Source organism: Alligator sinensis, unplaced genomic scaffold (assembly GCF_000455745.1).
Source record: "Alligator sinensis unplaced genomic scaffold, ASM45574v1 scaffold400_1, whole genome shotgun sequence".
NCBI lineage: Eukaryota > Metazoa > Chordata > Crocodylia > Alligatoridae > Alligator > Alligator sinensis.
In genome coordinates, this window is record NW_005841897.1 from 2,774,483 (window position 1) to 2,800,603 (window position 26,121).

General features: G+C 46.1%; 1 protein-coding gene across 2 annotated transcripts in view; it reads left to right on the plus strand.

The window, feature by feature from the left end:
• MGAT5B (mannosyl (alpha-1,6-)-glycoprotein beta-1,6-N-acetyl-glucosaminyltransferase, isozyme B) overlaps nt 1-26,121 on the plus strand; it is a 183,375-nt gene that overhangs the window by 3,089 nt on the left and 154,165 nt on the right. For both annotated transcript variants that reach the window (XM_025197428.1, XM_025197429.1), the window contains exon 2: nt 9,892-10,004. In XM_025197428.1, the coding sequence (XP_025053213.1) occupies nt 9,892-10,004 (113 nt within the window). The remainder of the gene's footprint in view (nt 1-9,891; nt 10,005-26,121) is intronic.

The window sequence follows — 26,121 nt, forward strand, 5'->3', positions numbered from 1 at the left end:
CCACCAAAATCAATGGGATGGATTGATAACTGGTTCAAATTGACATAGGTCCAGTATAGTCACCAAATACCAGCAGGAGAGTTGGCCTGTTGAAAGGAAAAAGGACATTAGTCAATTCATTCATTACTTACCTTGCCTGATAATGTTTGTAAAGAGACAAAAAGTCCCCAATCTGTAAGTACCCAAGGGATGGAGGAGAGTCACTGTTTGGCAGCACTCTGCAGACACACTGAGGGACATAAAACATTGGAAGAAGGATTTACAGAATCTGGTGGGAGGACTCCTTTTTGGCTTCAAAATCAAAGAGCCCACCAGGGACAGATTCAAGGAAACACCTTCTGTAAATTAGAATTCATCACTAAGGTTACCGTGAGGCGCTAATAATGCTATGGTCGCAGATTTGATCCCCGTACAGGACACAAGACCTTTCCTGCCTCAGGCAGGGGCTTGGACTAGATGACCTCTTGAGGTTTCTTCCAGCCCAACTTCTTTATGAATTGAAACTGTGGTCATTGTCCCAATCTCCTGATTCTCAGCAGTGGTGAGTGGTGTGAAAGCGTGTATATAGGAAGCCAGAGACATGTGTTTCTTCAGTGTCCACAAATGAATTGATAAGAGCAAGAGACTGTATTCCATGCCTTCTTTTTATTGCTCCCTTTGAGGATGAATGTTAATGCTTAGCAATTTGCTGTCATTTTCCTCCTTGCTCTGTATAATGACCCAAGCTGCGAGTCCTCTGGTGTTTCAGGACTATGGACAGCTGATCCCCTCACTGGTTGGTAATGAACAGTCTCCTGCCTGCATAAACCCTCCTGTGGTTTATTACCTATCAGAATACAGAAACTCATGGCCAGATTCTTCTCTTAGCTACTATGAGGTAGGTCAGACGTGACTCCACACTGGATTTAGTCCACATTTGTAGTAAATTCAACTGAGCAGAGTTTGGCTCTGTCCTCTCTTGGATAGAATCCCAAAGCCTCTTATTGTGAGTATTTTAGTCTGGGGTAGAACTGGAGAAAGGATTGTGACTAAGGGCCTATCCAATCAAAGTATCCCAATGCTTAAGCTTAACATGGGATGGTAGTTATACTAACCACCAAAGAAAATTGTTCCTTGGTCCAAGCTCTATGTTCTCAGTGAGGTAAAACTCATGGACCAGTTTTGGAACATGGAGCCCAGTACAGGTCTGACATGGGTTGTGAATTTCCACTGATTTCCATGGATTTAATCCTGACTCATACAAGTCTAAGAGTCAGATCAGATTTAGGTACATTTGACCCACTCCCTAATATTAGACAGCAGCCCAGATGTCCTTTGAAATTAAACAAAGACCTATCTCCTCTTCAGACATGATCAGAACACAATGGAAGAGATGGAAACTTCAAGCTAAAATGGCCAAACCCTGAAATCTCTTTATACAAATCTCTATATCACAGCAACAATTCCACTGATCAGAATGCTGCTCCTCTCCTAAATAACTTCATTAAGATTTGGCCCTGATATATTTTTTTAAGTGTCTGAAATCTTGAGCCTCCCCCGCTTTCTCTGAAACTCATTTGAAATCGTGAAGATTTTTTTCCTTCCTAATGAGATGCTAGAACACACAGCCCCTTTGAAATATTTTTTTTCTTCAGCAATTGTGGAGGTTTCTTTTTACTTTCTTTCTTTCTCCAGTGGTCTAAATTGTTAATTAAATGCAGTGTTTAACCATCACTCCCTGCCAGATTATAATTATGAAGATTAAAATGCATAAACAAGGTCTTGCATAATGATGAAGATATTATCAATAGGCAGGATTTGAAAGGAGAGCAGGATCAACTCTGATTATTTAAATACCAGTCCCCCAGGTAAGGCTTCATTTAATTTTGCCTTTGGGGACAAGAGGGAGACTGTACTGGGTCAAACGAGACCATCAGGTGAGTCCAATAAACATGATCTTTCTTTGGTTGCAGTGTAGCATTATCATCATTATTTGTTTTACAGTAGTGCTCAGAAGCCCCCACTGAGATCCATGCCAGTAGTGCAGACTTGTGGGAATAGATGGTGCCTATCCTCACAATCTCACTCTCTCAGGAGACATACCAGTTGAAGTAGGGGTAATGGAGGCGTTAATAATCACCACCTTACATTCATGGAAATGAAGCTCAGAAGTAGTAAGTGACAAGGTTAGGGTCATACAAGAAATCAGTCGCAGAGAACAAAATGTGGCACAAGCCTTTGATGTCCCAGGTCAGTTCCTTTATCTCCCTTGGTCTGAGGTGTGCTGGTGTCTGTGCTGCTGAGTCTTTGCTGCTGTATTTGCCTGGGCTAGCCAGGTGCAGTGAGCACAGGCATCCTTCCTTTTGCTGTGTAGACAACCCTCCCCATTTATCAGATCTACTTTCACTGGGGGGTGGAACGTGTCCCATCATTTACTGTGCTGCTGAATTTAGGCCTGACAGTCCAGAGCAGGTCTCTGCTCAGGGATGAACAAAGAAGGGATAAAAAGGTTTAAAAAAATGCTGCATGGTTCAGGCATCCTGGCACTTGACATTGCCTCTGAGAAACCAAAGCTATCACCCTCTGGTAAAGTAAGAACATCCCGGAGAGAGGACACAGTATTGGTGCATCTCATGGGCAACCATCACCATTTTGGTCTCACTTTCAAAGCCCTTCCTAGTCCTGCCCCTCTGTCTTTTCTTTCACTGCTGTGCCCCCCTCCACCCACTCTGCCAAGATGCCAACATGGACCACCCACCACCTCCTATAGACATGTAGGAGTTTCTCTGTCCCAACCCTTATGTATGAAATTCCCTTCCTGAGCTGACGCAAGTGGCCACTATGGTCTGTCGAAAACTTTTCAAGACCATCTGCAATTGTAACGCCTTCTAGGCAATGGCTAGGCTGAGAGGCAGCTGGGGAAAGTCAGTGATTTGCTAGGTAATTGGAAAGCTCTGAGCATGTCCATGTGGAGCTGGCACTTGCTTAGAAAGATGGCCTTGTTTTTATAGCACAAGGCTAAGTTACCTTGTATTTATAGTGCTGGGCTGAGATGCAGTTGATTTGGGTTCTACTACCAGTTTCATTATATGCTGTGTATGGGACACTAGGCAAGTCAGTCAGGGCTTGTCTACCCATGGGGTACATCTACATGTGCATATTAATGCAATGCAATAAATGCTGGTGTTCATCACACTGTAGTTTATTGCTCACAGGTACATGTTTACTAGAGGTGCACGGATACATCGGTCCAATATCAGATTGGCACTGATATAAAGAAAATTGATTATATCAGAAATCGGCTTGATGTGGCTGATAATTTGGCTAATAAATGCCTGTGCATGCGTGCAACTGCAGCACAGCACACAGGCAGCAAGGAGCACAGCCAAGCAGCTTGGAGAGCTGTGTCTAGCTAGTAAGTCTATTGTGGTGGAAAGAGAGGGGGGAGGAAAGGGGCATGGGGAGGCAGATCAAGTCCCCTATGGTGAGGGAGGGAGTGGGGCTGGGGCAGGTGTTGGAGCAGGTGCTGCCCAGCCAGGGTGGGGTGGGGCATGGGACAGAGCCGCCATGTCTTGTCTATGGTGGAGGCAGCTCCCACCACTGAGCACATCCTGGGAGGGCATGGTAGGGGAGGTGTGTGCCACTGGATCTGCATGGGGTATGGGTGGGGTGGGCTGCAGCTGTGGGCTGGGGCTGCACCGGCCTCTTCCCTGCACATGGGGGGAGGAGGGTTGGACCAGGGCTGCTCTCTGGGTAGGTGGCAGCAGCGCTGGGAGGGCAGGCTAAGGGGGGGCTACGGCAAAATTTGGGGTGGCTGCAGGCCCCCCTGTAGCTCCCCTCCCAGTGCTACTGCCACCCGCCCTGAGCACAGTCCAGCCTAGCCCAGCCCTCGCTAGGAAGAGCCTGGTGCAGCCCTGGCTTCAGCCCCGGCCCGCAACTGCAGCCCCCCCTGCCCTGCCATGTGCAGATCCAGGAGGCACATGCCCTGCCATGCGCTCCTGGGGTGCATGCCGTGACAGGAGCTGCCCCCACCCCGTGTACCCCAGATGAGCCGTAGCTCCATTCTGCACCCCGCCCTGCCCCAGCTGGGTAGCACCTTCCCCAGCCTCTCCCTCATCACAGGGGCCTTGATCTGCACCCCCCCCACACCCCTTCCATCCTCCCACCTTCCATCACAACAGGTACTTACCAGCTGCATGTGGCTGTATTGGAAATCAGATCGGTATTGGCCAATATGCTTCCTTAAAAACTGTCTATCGGTATCGGCCCCTGCAATCTCTATCGGTGCACCTCTAATGTTTACACATACACCTGGGATTGCAGCATGTTGAGCTAGATTGGAGCAGCTCCAGCTGGCAGAAGGCCTGGGGGGGAGGGAGGTCAGCCTGCCAGCCTAGGGCTGCTCCCTGCAAGCTCACGTGCTGCAGAGGGGCTGGCTGGGGCACAAGGGTGCTTCAGTGTGGGGCCAGCTGGCAGGCAGCCCCCACATTGAAACACCCACATGCCCCAGCCAGCTGGAACATTATCTACACGTGAGTTGCTGTGGAGTAAATCAGTTTACTTTGCCCTAATAGGGGCACATGTATAGACGTGCAATGTTTACTGCCCAGCTAATTAGTCTACCTCACAGTAAACATATTGTATAGAAGTGCCCAGGGACTCTCAGGAACAGTTCATCCAGATTGAGTAAACTTGTAATTTTAAAGTGGATTAGTTAAATTGTTTTATATCCCTGTGTGGACACTTGTAGCTACAAATAACATAGGCTCAGATTAATCTACTTTCCCTCACTTCTAAAATATCCATGCAAGGTTTTAATGCAGTTTAATTAATCCACTTTAAAGCCACAGGATTGATTTGGATTAACTTTCCTGTTTTGTCTCTGTGTAAACAGGCTCATATGATGGGCTTTTCCAAGAGTCCTCTGTGAGTTAGGCATTGACAGTCAAGGGAGTGCAGCATCTAACACCTTTAGAATCCTTTAAAAATCCCAGACTGAATCTAATCCGTGTCTCAACTCCCCAGCTGCAAAATAGGAATGACAAAATAACAATACCTTCCTGCTGCAGGGGGCTGTCCTGAGGAGAAGAACCATCAGTGAGTGGGAGAGGTTTGGATACTAGGGCTGTGCGAAGCTTTGGGTGGTGATTCAATTTGGAGGAGATTTGGCCCAATTCGGTGGCTGAATCTCTGAATCTGAATCGAATCAGGGGACCAGTTTAAAGGTCCAAATTGATTCAAAGCTCTTCAAATTGTCAGGAAAGATTCAGAGAGCTTTGATGATTCGGGCAGTCCCTGATGGCTGCAGCAGGGAGCTGCAGCTGACTCCAAGATGGTGGTACTACGGGCGAGGGAGGGGACCGTGGGGGGACCTCAGCCCCGCCATGGCTGCCCTGGCCTGTCCCAGCTCATGGCATTTTAAAGAAAAGCCCTGGTACTCATTGGGTGCTGCTGGGTGGGGTTTCATGCCCACTGCTTCACGCTGCATGGGGGGCTCTGCACAAGCTCCCTGCCCCCCCCTGCCACGGTTGTCCTGCCTGGGCCAGCTCTGTCCCTTTAAGAAAAAAAAAAAGGGGGAAAAAAGCCCCTGGACTCACCACTCCTGCAGCGGCCTCTGGGATTCGGGGCTTGTGCAGAGCCCCCCATGTGGTGTGGAGCAGTGGGGGCAGCGGGGATTGCCCCCTCAGCTGGCAGGAGCGGTGAGTGCAGGGCTTTTCTTGTTTTTTTTTTTTTCTTAATGGGCCGGAGCTGGCCCAGGTGGGGCACCCATGGTGGGGGGCGAGGTGGGGAGTGGGGCTCATGCAGAGCCTCCCATGCAGTGTGGGGCAGTGGGGATCGCCTGCTCGGCAGCACCCGCTGAGTCGGGGCTTTTTTTCCCCAAAGAGCCAGGAGCTGGGGCAGGCAGGGCAGCCATTGCTGGGCTGAGCGGGATGGACCTGGCTGATTCAGAGCTAAATCTCTGAATCAGATTTGACCAAATCACTTCGGGACAGTGATTCGAATCACTGAATCGAATCACTTTTCCCCTAATCAGCCAAATCCGAATCTGAAGCAAATACGAGCTGCTTCGGACAGGCCTGTTCGATACCAGGGTACTGAAAGTGCAATCAGTTCAAAACAGCAAATTAATAGCTGTGTATAGGTCTCTTGTTCTTCTCCCTCTTCATACAATGCTTAGCACCCAGCATAAGACACCTGTGATCCTCAGTCAGGCCTGTGGGCATAAATAGTAAAAATATTAAAGAGCTGGTGCTCAGCCTCCACTGAGGACAGAAATCAATGTCCTTGTCTGCAGGGCCTGTGACAAAGTGGCCCGCTCCTTTAAGCAGTAAAGGGCCAGGGCCATGGAGACCTGTTAATCATCAGAGCCAGCTGGGAAGGGAGCGAGGGATTATAAAAGCCTGCAAGGGGCTTAGTTGAGAAGGAGCAGCAGGTTTGAGTAGAGCAGGGCTTAGTGCTGATGCAGGGCTGAGCTCACCTTCAAGTGCTGGGATAGGCAAAGGTGACTGAGGCCTGGGATAGGCAGAGGGGTTGCTTTCCTTTGGGATTTTGTTGAAGGTATGGTGATGTAGGATGTGATGTAGTAGCTCAGGGAACCAGTTGGTAGGCGAGGGAGCCAGAGCGGGTCCCTTTTGGGGTGAAAGAAGAAAACAGTGAACAGCTGGCCTTGTGGTAAGTTGTTCTTCAGAATAGCATGGGGCAAAATAAGACCAACCTGGAGGGTGAGGTGACTTACCTGAGAGAGAAGATGGTGCCCTGATGAGGGCAGGAGCTATCAAGCTTGTCGGGGGTGGCGCTGGATAAGGCTTTATTTTTAGTGGATGAAGGGAAAAGAGTGATGAGATTAGCCAGTGCTGTTCACCGCCTGGGTCTTGCTGGGAGTTCAAATGCTAGTTCTTGAGTTGGCTGTGACATGGGGCATTGAGAGGAATAACGTGGTTTGCTCTCGATACAGTGAGAGGCCTGTGGGTAGATCTGGGTGGCACTCTTTAGCCAATTTGGGAGTGGGGAAGGGGGAGGGAAGTAGAAAAACTACTAAGATGTTATGTTACAATTGTTCTGAATCAAACAAAAAAAACCTGCTGCAGCTGAGTCAGACCATCAGGTCTCAGTGTCCTACAACTGTTTCAGCTCTTCACTTAGATGGATTTAATCACTAAGTTTCCTCTATTTAAAAAAATCCTGAAATAGCACGCTTGTTCAGGTAAAAAGCAACCTTTTGTTTGACCCAAAAGAAACAAATTTTTCATGCAGCTCTACCCCAGGCACTGTAGCCTGTGGTGAAGAGAGGAATTGTTCTGTTCTGCTATTTTTGCCCAAGTTTCAGTTGAAGAATAAAACTAGCTTAATGAGAACTAGGTGCAGCAGTGAGAACCACACCAACGCGTTTGCTACGCCAAAAGGTCTTTCCATCTACCTTGCTTCTGTGATTGGCAGCCAAGCATTTTTAGAAGTGATAAATGCTGGTATTTCTTGTTCCCTCAAAGTCTATGGGAATTGTTACCCCAAACTGGACTCTAATCCTGGTTCTCAAAGATGCTTTGAACACTGAACTCAAAAGCTTTTATCCCTTTGGAAAAAAAATAGCCTGTTGTAGTTTTTAGGTGCCCAATTAGAAGTGCTGTAAAACTGCTTGTGGAAAATTAGTCAATATGATGTGTTTCTATTTAGATGTACAAAATTACTAGATGTTTTTGTAAACCTTGATCACCACTGACCATGTGACCAGTTTTACTTGGCACCCTAGCTGTTTGCCCTTTCCGCCAGTCAAACATTGCTGAAGCTTTTTCTTTCAAGTTGGATAAAATTATTCTTCCTTCTGATGGACACATGGCAATGGCTATTATTTTCAGCAGAACAGACTTAGATCAAATCTCAGGGGGAGAAGAGGTCATGACAGCAAGTGCTAGAGGATAATGGAACAAGATGCCTAGGGAAGCTGTGGAATTTCCTTTGGAGGCTTCCAAGAAAGGGCTGGATAGGGGTGTCACTGGCATGCCTTGGGAACAACGCACCTCCCTGCTTGGGCAGGGGACTACACCAGATGACCCTTGATTGATGTCTGTTCCAATCCTTTGGCTCTAAAACAAGAATGACCCCTATGCCAGTAGGGACAAGATATGGCATGAGACAGAGAGAGCGCTAATCCACCCAAACCTCCCCCATCCCTATTCCTATATCACAGACAACTCATAGTCCCAATGACCATGTTCTGTTAATTTAACAGGGAAAGGGATCTGCTTAGTGTAGTGTCTGTTCCAGCTCACCTCCTACTGAATGAAATCAATAAGAGGAACAAGGGAATGGCAGTGCCCAGCATGAATGTGATCGTTTCAAGTCAAGGTCATCAATCTGAGCAGCATAGGGCCCACAACCAGATTGTCAGCCTCACACCTCACTTGTCCTCCGAAGGCAGAGCTGGGCACAATGGGTAGCTCATGCAAATAATGGTAGCCTAGTTACATATAGAGTGATATCTTGTAGCCACTTGGCACAGGTGTAAATAACAAAGGAAAGTGCAAGGCCTCTCTCCTTTGGAGGCTTTCTCTGTATAAAAGAGAGCATCATTAAGTTACAATAGCTCTCAGCCTTTGCAGCAGAGATTGGTGTTTGATTTGCTAGATGTTATATGAGACAATGCCTGCACTAAAGAGCTTGTTGTCTGAATAACAAGACACACAGAGGTTGCAAAGGGAAGCAGACACATGGAGGTGATTGTCAGACCCAAGACTCTGTGCTCCCTAGACGAAACCACTGTGCCTCTGACTAGTGCATTGGATGGGTATTATACAGTTCTTGTCACCACTTCTGAGGAGGTGAAAGGAGACCTGGGTGCCAAAGAAAGCAAGGCCTTTCACTTCTCACTTACCTGCTAACAGCTGGCTTGGGTTGAATAGTGTGGGCATAGCCCCCTTGGACTGAAGAGTTTAAGCATTAGGCAGAAGGTAAGCAGGGTGGCATCTTAGAAACTAACTACACCTATAGCATCCAGCAAAGTAGATTGTTGCTTATGAAAGCTCATGCCTTTTTGAACTAGCTAGTCTCTAAGGTGCCACCCAACCTCACCATCTGCCTGACTTCAGACTAACACAGTTAAGCTTTCTAGTGAACGTCAGCATACATCCCTCTTACTTGTCCAAAATGGGACAAAGGCATAGCCAAAGGAAACAAGAGGTAACGTACCATCGTTCTACAGAACAAGACATCACTTAACAAGTTTGGATCTATATTGCATGATACAATATTATGGAGGCCATGAGCAAGCTGGATTCAAAACAGGATAGGCCATTCATATGGGTAATGAGCAATAGGTTGAATAGCTATGAAACATATTAGCCCTCAGGCTTCAGGACAAAAGTCAGTGACTTGGTGCTTGGGGTCAGGAAGACAAGGCTACTATGTCTTCCTGTAGAAGACATGTCTACTGTACTGTACCACTGTCTGTTATAAAGGCTTTATACCTTTCTGTAAAGCATTTGCTACAGGCCATGGTTTGGCAATGGGAAATTGGACTGTGGTTCAGACTGGTGGCCTGAGCTGGTGTGATGTGTCATGTTTCCAGAAAGGATCAACACTAGTGATATGGACAACCCTCATTGAAACAGTCAAAAAGGGACTATTAGAGCTAAGAATTGGATCATTGCCAAGGGGCAGAGTTTACGGTCTTGGATCCAACCTTTCCTTCATTCTTCTCTGCTTCCTTCTCGTGCAGAAGATGGGCTGTTCAATAAGGAAGATTTGTGCAAGGATGCTCAAGAGTCTGTATGATGAAGACTCTGCTAGGAGTCAGTCCTGTGAGCATGTCAGAAAAGGACCATTCCCTGTTATTAGTTAATAAGTGTCAGTGACCTGGCTAGCAGGGAAACTGTTGCTGCTTGCATCTCCTTATCTTTTCTTCTTCTCCTCCCTCAGGATATTTGTGCTGGGAATTGGATTTTTCACCCTATGCTTCTTAATGACATCGCTGGGAGGTCAGTTTTCAGCCAAGCGACTGGGAGACTCTCCCTTCACCATCAGAACCGAAGGTAATTATCAGACATTTTTATTTCTTGCGCAACTATTTAGAAAGGAGGCAATCCAGGCCAGGTCTGTCCTTTGTGACTAGTATTTTTTGGATAAGAAGTCAAGGAACTCAGGAGTGCATGAGTTCCATCTCTTTCCATTGCTGCCCCTTGCTAAGCAGACCTTGTGCCTAACAATTATCTTTACCGGCTGTACTAGCTCAGGGCTGGAGGCCTACATTTCTGGAGATCCTAACACTGCTGTAATCAGCATTAGTTGTTCAATAACTTCCATGTCTGGGTTTACAGTATATCTATTAAGTGTTACAAGTTCTATAAACATTGATGGCAAATTGGCTGGAAATCAGAGGAGACTATGGGGAGCCTGATCCTGAATATTTTACTGACAAAAGGCTTTTCTTGAGAGAAATCATGTCCAACTCTGTTGGGAGGGATGTTTGCTATTCTAATCTCTTTTTCCCCTTAAAAAGAACCACTATAAAAGGAAAGTAGGGGGGCAAACTTGGAGGTCTATCTAAACTAGATATAATCTCCTTTATATCAATACTTGATAGAGAGGATAGATAGAGAACAAGCAAAAGGTCCTGATGCAATTTTGATGGAGAAGCTCAAACTGTTCAGGACAAATGGTATAAAAAGCCTGCCCTAGGTTTGAAGAAGAGTAATGCAAGTGATCTTCCAGCTTCCCAGCTGTTTTTGGGAGCGCAGCATGACAGAGATTTTGGAAGTTGGATGGGGAATTGGTGTTGTGCTTGGCCTGCTCACACCCAGGGGATGGGACAGCTATAGGACAGAGGTGGCCAACCTGCGGCATGAGTGCCTGTGCTACTTATGGCAGCCTCTGTGTGTGGCATGCAGCACATTAGGGAGCGCACAGGCAGTATAGCAGCAGATTGGGCAGAGAAAGGGGATTGGAGTGGCACTTGCGGAGGGTGTGGGGCTAATAATGTGGGACACCTGCCAAAAAGGTTGGTCCCAAGTGCTCTAGGGAATTGTGGAAGGCACATGAGCTGAAGGAAGGGAGCATGTGGCAGAAGGTTCTGTGACCTGTGTGGACCAAAGATTGTCTCTTATGTGCATCTGTGAGGCACCAGAAACTACCAGTGATATTAGTGAGCTAATGCATGAGTAAGGGCTGTAGTGATGGTCTTGATTTAATTTCAAGGGAAGGTACTAGCTGACTGCTTGCCCAGGGTGACATGTGAAAAGGTCAGGCAGCTCCAAACACTTGCTAAGTAAAAATGGGCCTGTCTACCCATGAATTTATGCGTTCCTAAACTTAATGCACCTTAAGGGGATTTGGGCACGTGTCTATATGTGCACACCATAAGGCGCCTTAACGCGGCTTGCTGGGTGAACTCATTTACAATCTGCCCTGGGCAGCACCTCGGACAACCTCCAGCATGTGCAGCCGCTCTGGGGCCTGCAGGCGGTGGGCAGGTGCCACCCTGGAAAAGTGGCTGGGAGTGGAGTGAACAATGAGCACATACCTGGCAAGTATGTTGACTGTGTATGTCGATTGAACGGGCCACTGGGCACTGCCAAGAAGAAGTGGCGTTTCTCCAAGGTACAGATGCTGGAGCGGCGGTTCCAGCAGCAGTGGTACCTGTTACTGTGCTCCAGTGTCTTCAGCTTAGAGAACAGCACCCGTCACTGCTGCTTCTTCGTGGTACCCAGGGGCAGTGCAGGGCCCTGCGGACTTGACTGTAGCCCACTCAGTCAACATACATGGCATTAAGATGCCTTAAGGCATCTACACATCCCTTGAGGTGCCTTAACTATTCATGCCTAAATTTGATACCTGCTGAAATGCAGGTATCAAATTTAGGCATAATTAGTCTAAAATCACCATTTTAACGTGCATTAAGGGCATGCATGTATAGACTTATGCCCTTAATGCACCTTAAAAATGGCTAATGCACCTTAAATCAGCATGTGTAGACGCACCCAATGTCGTAGCTTCATAGACATTAGGGTTGGAAGGGACCTTGTGAGATCATCGGGTCCAGCCCCCTGCCCACGGGGCAGGAAGTCAGTGGGGGTCAGATCACCCCAGCAAGATAAACATCCAAGCATTTCTTAAAGGTACCCAGAGCAGGTGCTTCCACCACTTCTGGGGGAAGTCTACTCTGGAGACTCAGATGGTAAAGGAGTTTTTTCTTATGTTCAGTCTAAAATAGTCTTCCAGCAATTTGTGACCATTAGACCTTGTCTTCCCTTGGGGTGCCCTGGTGAACAGATGTTCTCCCAGTTCCTGATGCACAGTACACCCGTTATGTACTTATAGGCTGCCATCAAGTCACCCTTGAGTCTTCGTTTCTCCAAGCTGAAAAGTCCACCTCTCCTCACAAGGCCTGTTCTCTTGACCTCTAATCATGTCCTGCTATTATGACCTCCCACAGGCTGTTCTGATACTAGATGCAGTGCTTCTTGTGCCGGGGTGTTGTTGCTCAGTGTTATGTGAATGGAGTTTCCACTGAATCCCCTGAAGTCTGTCACAGGACGCTCCAGCTTGCTCATGTAGTTGAATTTAGCTCTTAATAAAAATTCCTCTCCAAGTGGCCTAGGGACAGTAAAGTACTTCTAACTCCAATATACCAAGGCGGGAGGGAATTTTCGAGACATCACTATCCAGATTCTGCAGCAGCCAGTGTACATGCTCAATTTACAGCAGCTGAGGGTCTGGTCACCTGAGTGAAATCTGAAGCTGGCTCTGTGCAAGGAGAAACCCGCGGGAAAGGGAAGGAGGCAGTAGCCTGCCATTCTGTGGGTGGACTCCTGCTGGGCACTAGAGGTGTAACTAGGAGTGGGTGAACGGAGCACTAGCCCCAAAAGCCAATTTAGAAAGGACACCAGAATGGCAGCCACTGGAGACAGCATGCCCAGTGGCCTATCTGTAGAGAGGTAAGACCCTCTAGTGCCCACCCTGCGTGTATATGCACACGCACATGCACCCCCCTGCCCAAGCCTTCAAAATTCCTAGTTATGCTTCTGCTGGACACCTAGGGTTCACCTGTGACAGGGAGAGATGACTCCTCTTCACACCATCTGAGCTGAATCCAGCCCATGCTTTCTCCACTGAATATGTGCTGGCTTTTCCCCCTGAATATTTCTGGCATTTGAATTTTTTTTTCCCCGGAAGCTGAACAAGAAAAAGAAAATCATTTCTGCACTGTGCTTATGGTTCACATGTGAAATAATGGAACAAAGCTGCGTCCCTGGGTGAGTAGATTAAAACGGATTCTGCATGTGAGCCCACTCACAGAATAGGAGACTGTCACCTGATAGAGCACAACAATGTGTGGGTGGATTAAGTCCCAGTCTAATCGGTAGAGCTTCTTGTGCTACCTATAGCATTAAATCTTTCTTGTGTATCTGTGTAAGATGTATTGATGTTTGTGGAGCATGTATGGGGGGAGGGTTCCCAAAATTCGGATGGTGCTTGTAAACTACTTAGTTGACTTGAAAAGGGATTAACATGTAATACTGCCTTTCGTGCTTGTCTTGGTTTTCTCCCTGGTGGATAGAGTACAAAGGAGTTTTTATTTCCCCTTACCGCCCCCCTAATTGTTCCTATCATGAACTCTATTAAGTCTCTTCTCTAAGGGATTAGTGTTTACTTGCCTGGTTTTAGTCCAGCCAAATAGAGCAATAGAAAGCAGAGAGATCAATGCCTTCCTTTATTTTTGTGCATGTTTTGCTCAAGTTGGGTGTCTTTTCAGACATGTTTCATATAGGCAGGTGGGAGAGAGTAGGCATCTACCATCTGATGGTTACCTGGGTGATGGTCTCTGTTAGTAAGTGGTGGAGTTTGGACTGACAGCAGCTGTTGTATCACTGATTCCTCTGATCAGGACTTCTGTTACAAGCCACCTAACCCACCTGCAGGATGTGATTTCAGGCTAAAGCACTGAAAAGTATTATATTTAAAAAATAGGTGAGTAATGACAGGTTCCCTCATACACAAGGGGACCCCCTTCCTAGTCTGATCACCAGCTCCATGATCATTTGAGAAATCTCCCCATGTCCAACCTATGAGTTCTGGTTGACATGAAATGGCTGCAACCCTAAAGTAATTGCTGTTATCATGAAATGCTTCTGAGTACCTGCCTTTGCATATGAAGCCTCTAGCATGTGGTTATCACTCTCGGACAATGGAGAGTAGTTAACCTTAATGACTGTACTTTTGACTGAACAGTTGGTGTACTAAGGGGTTTGCTGAAGCCCAGGAGAACCATCTTGTTTTTAAAATCTCTTCAGGGAGCTGTTGTTTCATTGGGAAATTCCCAAATGCAGATCAAAGAAGCCATGTGTTGGAACTGGGGTATATAAACCAGGGAGGCTCTGAGACGCTGGAAGTACAGGGCACGAGAGAGGTAGAGATAAGCATGCATTTGTAGTCTGTGGCTGCTGTTCCCCTGTGGGACCAACTAAGCTCAGAGCTGTTCTGAAAAGACCCAGGGTTCGGAAGAATGATCCTGACCCTAGGTGGGAGGATGCTTCAGTGGTGAGGAAACGGAGGCAGGGAAATAAGGTTGCAGCTATTCTCGTTTGTGGTTTCTCTTTTTGTCTACAGTCCTGAGCAAAGTGTGACTGGGGGTCTGCTTTCACTGCCATGTGATCCCAGGAGTTAAACTGTAGCTCCATAGCACCCCTTGGCTAACATTTGGGGAGCAGGTATCTTAAGTTACTGGTGCGACGTGGGGGATCAGTGTTTGTCCTGGGGGACAAAAGCAGTTGGGAGACCGTGCACATCAAAGATCTACTAGAGAAGCCAAGTGCTTCTGCCTAACGAGACTCGGGGGAGTTTAGAGCACCTAGACAAATTGGACTGGCACCCAGTATATCAGCTACCTGAGTGCCCAGCTAGGGGCCTATGACAACTGACCATGTACAGCCTTGGGGTCAGCTCCTCAGCCTCTCTTAATCTGTCTTGGATTGTTCCAGCTGAACAGAGCACTCCTGGAGTTCACCTAAGTGGCAATTCTCCTGGCCTAGTGCTGGCTCCCTGCCAGCTGCCACAATCTTTCGCAGATCCTAGCAGAGCAAGCGTGGCAGGGCAGTAACATGGCTGTAGCAGATGGCAGTGGAGGGGTTGCTGCAAATAGTTGTAAATTAAAACAACCTTAAAGCTTTAAACTGACCCCTAGCAGCCCCAGGAGATTAGAAGAATACAGAAATGATGTGTCCTGTGCTACCACCAGCATGGCAGAAAAGTAATTGGTTCCATGATAAAGGATATTCTTCCTTCTGCAGGCCAATTACCACATAAGTCTCTTGCAAGCTCCGAGGGTGGCTGTAATTTTTTGGGTGGCTTTTGAGGATTTGGTGTTTACCGGTGCATTTTTCAGGCTGCAGGAAACACAAAATCCATCTCCTTGCTTTCCCTTCTGCAATGAACCTCTTCCCCTGAAGTTGAAATTTGCTGTGCCAAATTCTTGGTTAGACCAACATTGATCCGGAGGGACTTCGCTGCCTGGGAGGAGGTTACCCCAGAGATATGCCTTTACACACAAGGAAAGAATTTGGTAGGGTAAATCCTTCAGGACTAATGCTAGATTGTTACACATGAGCTGTTGTCTTGAACTGATGATCACTTAAAGGATTCTAGCAGATGAAATGATGGTGTGTGCCCAGAGCTACCTTGCTAACATCAGTTTTGCACTGGTGTTAACTCCTGATTTCAGTGAAACTCTAGTTTTTCACTAGTGTGTTGGTCACCCTCAAGCCTAAAGGTGTGGGCGAAGAATGAGCCTTTTGCAGGTGTCTTGATGAAGGCGAAACTTTTACCCACAATGTGTTGGGAGCTGATATGTTAAAATTGATTAAATAAATGGGGCCAGAGAGAGACCAGCATCAGCCTGTCACCATACAATACTAGAATTACCATGCTGAGTTCTGTGCATGGAGACTGTAGCTGTCTTACTGTACCACAGCAAACCTGCTAAAATGTCCATACCAAAGTATGGAAAGTTACTGACCAAGAAACAGAACAGAAAAGAATCAAATATTGCAGTCGAGTGGCTAGGGAGAGGAAAAATCAATCCAAATGTATAAAGTGTCATCTCTCATTAGAGAGAGAGGTTATTGGTTAGTCTCTCCTTCTGTCAAGCAGTCCTTCACAATGGGGGAGGAAAGAACTGGTCTCTTCAATTCTGAGTTTAAAATGATAACCAGAGCAAAGCAGACAGGCGCAAGGGGGAGGAAGGGGTAGGACAGTAAGGGCAGAGGATGTGGCAGAGTTGATGTTCCCAGGATCTAAAGTGGCTGATTAATCATGGGTGGGTGCTCAATGCTAGTAGGTTGGCCTTGATGGCTGTTGCTCTGGTCTTTGGCTTGCTTCCTTGTAGGACCACATTTGGCTGGTTTGGTCAGGTCCCATTTCTCTGCTGATCTTTCTCAGGCAGGGAAGGGATGGGTGGGTCATCTCATTTCCTTGTTCTGGTGCTTGGGTGAAGAGCCCAGAGAGGAAGGTAGGAATATCAAGGAAGATGGAACGAAGAAGTGCAAAGCATGTTTCCAGTTGAAGTCCTTACTGGTGCAGGCATTCTGGCCAATGCATAGAGACCTGGGCATTGAGATGTTATGGTGACCCTTGAAGCTCAAGAGTGAAGGTCCAATTCCCTATGGCAAACTGGAGACTTGCTGGCCTTCTCCTCTGGGAATGCCTCATTTCCTTCCCTCAAATGATGGCCTGAGAGATGCAGTATGGAACCCCATAACGGCTCAGAAAGGGGTGAAGGGTGGAATGGACTCCCCTCTCCTTGTCCTGTGCATTAATTTGACCTTTTTTCTGGCACATCAATCTTGGCCCATTGGTTTTCAGTTCCATACCTCCCAATTACCAGGTATGAACTCAGTCCAGTCCTTGGGCTACATAAAATGGCTTTTCTGTTTGCATTAATTTAGTCTGTCCCCCTTTTATTCTGTCTCGTCTGTGCTTATCGCTCTAGGCAACTGAAACATTTCTATAAACTTGCTTTTACTTCCCCTCAGTTGAACACAACTGAGGTAGGCTGGCTGGTGGTTTGGATTGTAGAGATCCAATCTTCTTGCACATTGCAGCTTTAGGGAGGAAGAAATGGGGATTTGCTTCTCTTATCTGGATGCAGGAGAAGCAGTGAATTTTGACTCTGATGGGATTTTGTCAATCATTAATGGTATTTTTCATATCCCTGTGTCTTCAAGTTTTAAAACTCTTGGGTTTTTAGGCCCTGTCTACCTAATAAACTGTCTACCTAATAAACACTAAGAGCCGTGTTTTCCAGGCCACCATGGTGCTCTGCACAAACTACCTTCTAAAATGGAAGCAGGGTAGCTACATCTGCTCAACACTTCAAGTGGCCTAATTACCACTGATGGGTAACAGGGCTGATGAACCCATCCCTTTACTAATTATCTGTCTGCAGTGCCACATGGACATGGCTACATTGCCTCTGGTTTAGGTGGCAGCCTGCACAGAGCTCAGCATGTTTGAGGGCACCTCTCCCATGCCTAGTAACCGTACCATGTTGCATGGTGAAACGAGCTCTTTCTATACCTGGGGCGGAGGCTGGGGATGAGCAAGGGTAGGTCCTGGTGCACCAGCATTCCCCCACACCCCTCTTTGATTGATATTTAATTTTGCTTCAATCTTAAACTGAATAATACAGTCCTAGCTCCCTAGCGTCTTAGTAAAGCTTCTAGTTAAAAAGAAACTGGAGAAAAATATGTATTGTTTTATATATGATGATAGACCCTGCCATCTGCACCCTCTAGCTTTTCAAAATTCTTAATCCTCCCATGGGGATGGGGTGGGAAATTCTGCTGATCACTGGAGAGCAGGGGGAAAGGGAGGAGGAATGGAGTCTTACCTGCCCTGGGTGTCTGCACTCTGGTGTCAGCTGCTACTGCTGCAGCTCCTGCTATAGCAGGATGGGCTCAGGCTGCTGCAGCTGAGAGACTGGCTGTAGTAGCCCTGTATCATGGACTTCCAAGGGGCAGCTCTTGGTGCACTGTTTACTCTCCCTCCCTACCCAAGGCATGCTACTGGGTGCAGAGCTACACCTTCATGGTAAAACCTCCTTGGGGGGTGGGGGAAGCACTGTTCCACTTGCTGTGCTCAAACCTCAACCCCCCTTGGATACACTAGTGAGTATGGGTCTGTACCTGCCTGACTCCTACAGACCTGTCTCATGGGGTTGCACTTGCAATGACAGAGACTCTTGCGGGGGGACCATACTGATGTCTCCTTTAAGTCAGTGCCTGGGTGTCATGCTTGCCACCTTCTCTCTGTGCTGCCAGTTACACTACTGCCACGTTGGTATGGTCTCAGTTCTGTAGATCTGGTTACAGGAGCTATTACCCAAGGAGAGAACTCGGAGAATCTGATGATGTGATATTCTTCCTATTGGCTGAGACTTGCCAAAACTGAACAGGCCATAGAGCTCCTGGAGAACCTGCACATCCAGATATGAGCCTGGCTAACCTGCATCGGGAGAGCTAGAAAGGAACTCTCAGCCCCACGGCCAAATGTTGCTGTTGTTTTCACCAAGGTAAATCTGAACAGCTCTGACGCGTTCTGATTAGAATGAATAAACCCAATTGGATTAATGAACTAAACCTAATACTTAGTTAATTGAATCCATTCTAATTAGCTGGTTCTAATCACTTACAATTAGTTAATTTGATTAATTGAGTCTGCTAGAGCGTTCCAATTGGAACGCTCCAGCGTCATGCAGCATCTTGTATATTCAGCATCCCTGCATTTCAAATGGCAGCGGGGGTGCTTTAACTAAAGCTTATCAAACGAGCTTATCCCACCACCATTTAGAGCCACTCTAATTTAAAACACCCTGCCTTCCCCCACCCTGGAACATGTTTATAGGGGCCCAATGTCCATAGGATTACTTTGGATTTGCATTGTGTTAACTCAGAACAGAGTAAAGCCTATTGACTTTTTCCCCCATATATTGATCAGGGGCTTGGTTGTCTCCCTTATTTGCTGCTTGTTTGAAAGCACCTGGTTCATGCCCTGTAGATAGAGAAGTAGATATATACAGGGCATGAACCAGATGCTTCCAAAACTAATAGTGTGTGTGTGTGTGTGTGTGTGTGTGTGTGTGTGTGTTGAAAGTATCTATAGTTTTGAAAGTATATAAAATATTAGTTTTAGAAGGAGACGTTTTCCAGGATGTGAATGAATCTGCTTTTGACTTGACTCTTAGAAAGGAGCCTATAGAGCTCTATTTTTGTAACTGTGATTTGGTAGGTAGAAATAATTTATGGAGGCACTTCATAATAGTCAAATATTTTATTCAGGTTCTTATCCATTCCATCATCACAGTCCTTGGATGCCCAGATATCTCCCTAGGATTTTATGTCTGGCAATTAGGGAGGGGGCATTTGTAATGTTATGCTAATGCCAACAGCTATTTGCCTCTGTGAAGTTGCACATGGGCACAAAATGCACAATGGAAGGCTAGACTGAATTTCCTCTGGAAATTAGGGCTTGATTCAGATCTGGTTTATGCTGGTTTTTAGAGTGATCTAAAAACATGGGATTTATTAGAGCTCCCCTTGATTTTATACAAGTTGCCATAGGCACAAGGTTGGTTCCTCTGGTTAGAAATCACTGCATGACTGATTTAATTTGTAGTTAAGGATGAGGGACTTTGTGCTACATAGAGCGATGCTTTATTAAGAGCCTATTTAATTTAAAGAAAGCTGACAGTAAGAGAAATGAATACCTATCTTATTACAGTTTCACGGAGCCTCAATAGATCTGTTTTAATAACGAACTGATATTTGTTATAGGCATTATAGATTCCAAGGAAATCAAAGGAATACCGCTGGTGGTAGTAGTTACTGTTTGTTAATTAAGTGCCCAATGGTTATCTGAAGTCAGGCTCAAAGAAGGACATCAGTATCACTGGATTGATTTTAAAGCTTATGAGAGCAGGAGGCATTTTGACAACCTCTAGCATGGTTGCAGAACGCACAGTGGAAGGTTGGAGACCCTTTGGAAAACCAGGCACCATCCTTGCTGGTACTAGCAAGCACCCTCACTAACAGGCTCCAGGCTTTCCCTTTGTCTTCCCTTCTTCCATCTGCCTCCATCGATCTCTTCTGATGTGTAAGCCATGATCTAGGGCCCCTTCCTTCAGTCTTGAAAGAGGTGACTAACCCCACAGGGCCTGGTCTGCTTAAGAAGTCAATAGGAGTTTTGCTGCCAGTTCCCTCAGGAAAAGGTTCAGGCTCACCGATGTCAACGGGAATTAGTCAGGTGAGTAAAAGCTGCTCACTTAAATCCCTTAACTGCTAGAGTTTATTGGTAAAAGGGAAATCCCTGCCATAGAAAAATCATGCCTTGGAGTGCTGGGAGGGAGGGGATTGGGAGGACGGGGACTTTCATACTACATTGGCAGAAAGTCAACATGAAATTTTTCCTTGGAAGGGATAGTCAGAAAAATTGGGTGTGAGAGAGTGCATTTTTTTAGCTTGTCTGAAAGCAAAATTAACAAGAGCCACTCAGGGAGCCATCTCTTCAGTTTTTCTGATGGAAAATCTGTTCCGGTGAGAAATTCCTGACCCATTCTATTAATTTCTGCCTTGAATACTGTGCCTCTTCAGTCTCTTATAAACGTTGCATGGCTGATTAAGTGATATTCTTCACTCATCTGATCCCCATTTCTCAAAGGACTTAAGGGCTATGTTGAATTCAAGTTGCAAAGCCTGAGGCCGTGAGGTACTGAGCACCTTTCATTCCCATTGACTTCAATGGGTGTTTTGCCTGAATGAGGACTGCTGAATAGGACTGCTGGTACTTTCCTTCTCCATACTTACTCACTGACATTCCTAACTTGATGGGCCCTTTGTAGGCATTTGGTATTCATTTATTCGTACTGTATGTAACTAAGCACCCCCTCATTCAAGCTTGGGGTATATGTTGTATTATAAATAGTGACTATTTGTTATTTTGACTTCTCCATTACATACAGGAGCAATGTATCTCATGCATATAACAAAGGGCCTGATGCTGAATTTCTTATTCACACACAGAGCACTTATTCCCTATGGTCTCAATCCTGTAAATGCTTGTTGACATGTTAGTAGTCACATTGAGTTAAATGGGCAACGAGCTGCATACATTCGTATGCATATGCTTAAATGTTTGCAGCGTTGGGACCATTGCAGTGACTTACGTGAGTAAGACTGACAGGAGGAGACCCTGACAGATTGCTTTTAAATAAATTGAGTAAAACCCTGTTCTGTTGGAATATGTGGGAGGGATCCCACTGGCTTTAGTGAGGCCAAAATTTCATCCCAGTGTCTGTTTAGAGCATAACACTTGCCATGGCTATCTAGACTGAAATTTTGAAAGTCTGCTGAGAAATTTGCCTTGCAATTCCAGCCAGGTGTCCTGTTGTCCTAGGCAGCCTTAAATTTCAGCCTGACATTAAGCTATGGAGCATAATAGAGTAGGGCCAATGTGTTCTTCCTCTTAAATTCCCTCTGGGAGTATTGCCTTCCCCATGAAATACCTCATGAGTACGAGGTAAATCTGCATGCAGGCAGCTGGAGGAGGAAGTGAGGAGGGTGAAATAAAAGAGCTGGAAGAAGTGTGAGAAAATCCCATTGACTTGTCCTGAGGTTTCCTTGGCCTTAAAACCATGTACACAGCCAATAAGCCTTTAGAAGTGAGGCAGAAGAGAGGAAGGTAGAGAGCAGCCGATGCCACCATCCCAGAGTTAATTGCTTTTTAATTTTCTTTATATACATTAAAATATAGTCATGTCTGTGAGGCTCTTGCCGAGAGTTTTTCAGCATGCCAGAAATCAATCTTCAGATGGATTCTACCCTTGATGATTTGAAGCAGAGGAGACTTTGTTGCTTGATAGACAAACAATAACAAGAGCAAAAATCCTTCCCAAGTGCTAGAGTTATTGTATCCTAATCCTGTGCTGCAGAGTACATCCAGATAGAGGTTCCTTTGTTTTGAAATGGTGGCTGAGCAAGTCTATTCTACAAACAAAGATCTGGATTAAAAAGGAACCAGACAAGTCTATACTGTACATTTTTGCATATAGAAGGCACTTCGGGAGTCAACTTGGGCTCCAGAGACTCATGTTGTTTATTCCTTTGTTTTATGGCATTTGTTGGTTTGGGTTTTTTCTTTCCTTTTCTTATAATCTGTGTTTTTTTTCTCTCCAAGAGGCTGTATTTGTTTGTTGTCTTAAGATTGCTGGGAAACTGTCTTGAAACCAAGCACAAAAGTACTTGTCTGAAATAATGGCAAGATCTCAAATTGTTGTGCAGGGCAGTAGTTGGAATTCTGTCCGTCTCCTCTCTCACCCCTGGTGTGATCTTGGTAGGGGCTGGTTTTGTTTTGCACTTCAGTGCAGAGTTGGCTGGTGGGACTCCATGCTGCAGGCTGCTGTCACAGGCAAACTCGGCAAGAGTTAAAATAGGATCAGGCATGATACCTGAATTTGGCTTATATTTGTTCTAGCTAGTGTAAAATTCCACTCCCCTTGCACCAGGGCATAAATGAGTGTTAAGCAACTGAGGCTGTAAAAAGACGTAGTCCTACAGTCATGTGCATGGGGGGTGTGGGGGTTAAGAAAGATATCAACCAGCAGTGCCCTCTGGCTTGTGCCATATTACAGTAGATGGACCATAGGGCTGTTCTAATGTGGTAGTCTTGATGTTCCTAATTCTTATGACCCCCATTCAGGACAGCACTTACATACGTATTTACGTTCTATTGAAGTGAGTGAATCTTAAGCATGCGCTTGAAGTTTAATCGTGAACTTGAACTGGGAGCTAGAATACCAGTTTTCAAGATGTGGTCCCTGTATCTCTGGTGGGCCTCACAGTGCTTCCAGGTGGGTCATGTGAGTTTGCGGGTCATCATTATCCCATAGTAATGGGAATGGTTTGGGCAGTAGGAATGTATCTCCAAAGGGATGGCCTCAACTTTCCCCTTCTACCTCAGCAGCACGTGGCCAGTTTTGGGAACGCTGTTTTACAGTGGGCTCGCTAAGGGCATCTGTACACAAGGAGCGAGGCTGCTCTGACACGCTGTGATTACAGTGCGATTAATCGAGTCTTCTGGAGTGTGGTAATTACTGCACTCCAGCAGCCTCCAGCATCTCATGTATTAGAGTCCCTGTGCTTAAAATGGCAGTGGGGGCACTTTAGATAAAGTTTGTTCAAGCTTTAGATAAATTGCCCTCCCCTGGCCATTTCTAAGAGCAGGGACACTAATACACAAGATGCTCCAGGCGCTTTAATTAGAGTGGCTCTTAGAGTTGCTCTAATTAAAGCACCCCCCCACCCCCTCCCAGAGCACACGTATAAATGCCCTAAATGTCTCTTTTCAGGAATCGGGGGTGGGGAGAAGGGTCTCTGAGTTGTACAATGAGGGGAACAGGTAATTTTTGTGCCCATGTTGGTTGTTTAAGATTAGGGGTGTCAGCAGTGATGGCCTCCCCTCATTCCATCTGAGGAAATTCCTGTCTGCAGCCCTGACATTCCTTGTACAGTTTTAATTAAATACAGTATTTTTCACTTACTGTCCTAAACTATTGTGCAGTGTTGCCGTGCATTGTTAAACAGTTGTCAGGGCAAAGAACTGGATGCATATCAGTAATGGGTGAAGTGACTGCTACCTATTATGTATAGTTTTTGCAATCAGTTAGCAAAGTGCCTTAAGATCCTTTTGGATGAGAGACTAGCTATAAATGTAAGCTTTGCCATTAATGGTTATTAGCTCTTTCCAGTGCATGGCTATTGTATTTGCCATCAGAGAGAGAGAGAGAGGAGGTAATTAACTCATTCCATCCTGCAGCCAGGCCTCCTGCTGTGAAATGCATGAGCCCTGACTTGGCATTTCTGGGGGCACAAAGGGGTTAAACCTATTGGAAGTTCATGAAGAAAGCCTGCTCATATCCTGCTGGGATGTGAGAGTCCCCCTCTGAGAGACCCTCTTGCCTATAACCTCCATCAGCCATATGCAGCCTTGTCTCTGAAATATATAGATGAGGCTCCAAAGGGAGTTCTGTTCATTTCAGTGCTGGGTTGCAGCCAAGAGAGAGAGAGGTGCAGAATGCTGACACAGAAGGGCATCAGTTGGCTGGCAAAAAGACTAATTTTTCTCTGCCTCTGACCTCGCTGACTTAGATGGAAAGCTTCTTTATTTCCCTTCCTTCCCCCTAATCGCATCCAGGAGCCAGGAATGATGGCCCAGCTTGTCCAATTTCAAAACCAGATGGAATCTGTCTTTTAGGTGCTTTGAGAGCACACTGTGGCTCGTCCCTCGGGCTTTCATTTCAGAAGGCAGGGCTCTAGCTGACAGCAGGCCTGCCTACCGCTGGGTGATGGCTGTGTATTGCCATGCCTGTGAGGTGGCACCAGGGATGCTTACTATATGGGAAAGGGTAGTAAAAAGCACTTAGTGGTTCTTTTTCTTTGTCCTTTCTGTTTCCACCAAAGTGGATGTCAGATAGCAGAAATATGCCATGAATCAACCCTGTTCCAAGTCTTCTAAGCCTCAGTGATGGAGGAGAGTAACCAGGGCTGCCATTTCAAAGCCCTTGAAGGGGCAAAAATCAGGCCCCTCCTGCTTTGGGGCCATCCTGCTGGCTGGCACAGGGAAAAACGGCTCGAACTGGTTGGGGAGGGGAGGGAAAGGGGAAATACGAGGTGTGGTGCCAGATTGCCTGGAAGGGGGGAAGTGCGTGCTCTTGAATGAAATCCCACAGGAGTATGTGTCCTTGTGTCTGAGGGGCATAGTCTGCCTCCAAGAGGCCAGGTCGTGGCACTTGCTGGCGAGTTTGTGGGCTATGCTGTGGTTTGAGGTTCAGTGGTTGATTCGTGGTCAAGAGACAATGCGGGGACATGGGAGGCCTACATACGTTTCTCAGTTCCCTTACAAACTTCCTGTATTGCTAGTGAAGCCTGTTTCCCTCCATAAAAGAAGAATAATACCATTTCCTTGTTTCTGCTCTTTTGATTAGAGACAGTAAGCTCCCCTGGGCATGGGCTGTCTTCCATGCCTTTTATATGGCACCCAGCTCATTGGGGCTCCAGTCTTGCCAACTACTGCTCACCAGAGCAACCATTCAAGGTCTGGTTTTACATTTGGAGCAGGGCCAGGTGTCTTCTTAGTGTAACTTGTTTACTGTATGTCCAGGAGCCCTGTTCTGAACTGGAGGTGGTAACCTTAAGTGGGACACTACTGCCCTTCTCAAAGCGCTTAATCTTTCCACGTGGTCTTTTCTCCAACCCTTCCCTGCTGATCCAGTGCAAAGAAGCCTCAAACTTTTCAATGAATGACTGATGTAAGGTTGAATTAAACTGCTTAGTCTCCTTAACTGTTCTTGGAGTGCAGTTGTTCAGTGTCTTAACTTCCCATAGGCATAGTTTTGCCCAGGGTGATTGTGTTGATGGGAACCCATTAACGTGCGCAGAATAATATAACCAGAGTAATTCCACTGATCTCAGTGGAGTAGCTCTGAGTTTTCATTCGTATAAGTGGGCTCAGGATCTGGACTGTTAGGGCAAATTGAAAACCTTATTGTGTACGTGTAATACCATGCACACTACACACTGCATGGTTTTTAAATTGCCCAAACAGTCCAGATATACAGGGGAGAGAACTTAGCAAGTTTATATATAGGGAGAAGCCTCTTTTCAGTGACATACAACTCAACTTTCAAATCCTAGCAACCTAAGAGGAGTCTGCATGTAACCACGTGTAGATTCCAGTGCTGGAATTTTCATGTGGAATTAAATTATCTCATCAAGAACTGAAGACTATTGAATGAAAATGAAAGTCTTATTTCCTTGTTTTCCTTTTCACTGTCAGCAACACTTTCTCAGATTTCTTTCTGAAATCTATGTAGAAAATATTGGCAGAGGTTGATAATAGGGTTTGGAATGGTGTGGGCATGGTAGTCAAAAGGTGAGAAGAATAAGAGAGAAAAAAGTTGTGGTGTCTGACACAACTGGCCAAGAAACAGCTCTATTCTGCAAAAACTTCTGAAGTGTCAACTGCTTCTGTTCCTCATTGGGAGAAAAGCAAAAACTTCTGAAAGATTTTACTAAACAGAATTTATGCAGTTTATGGACATCTCTT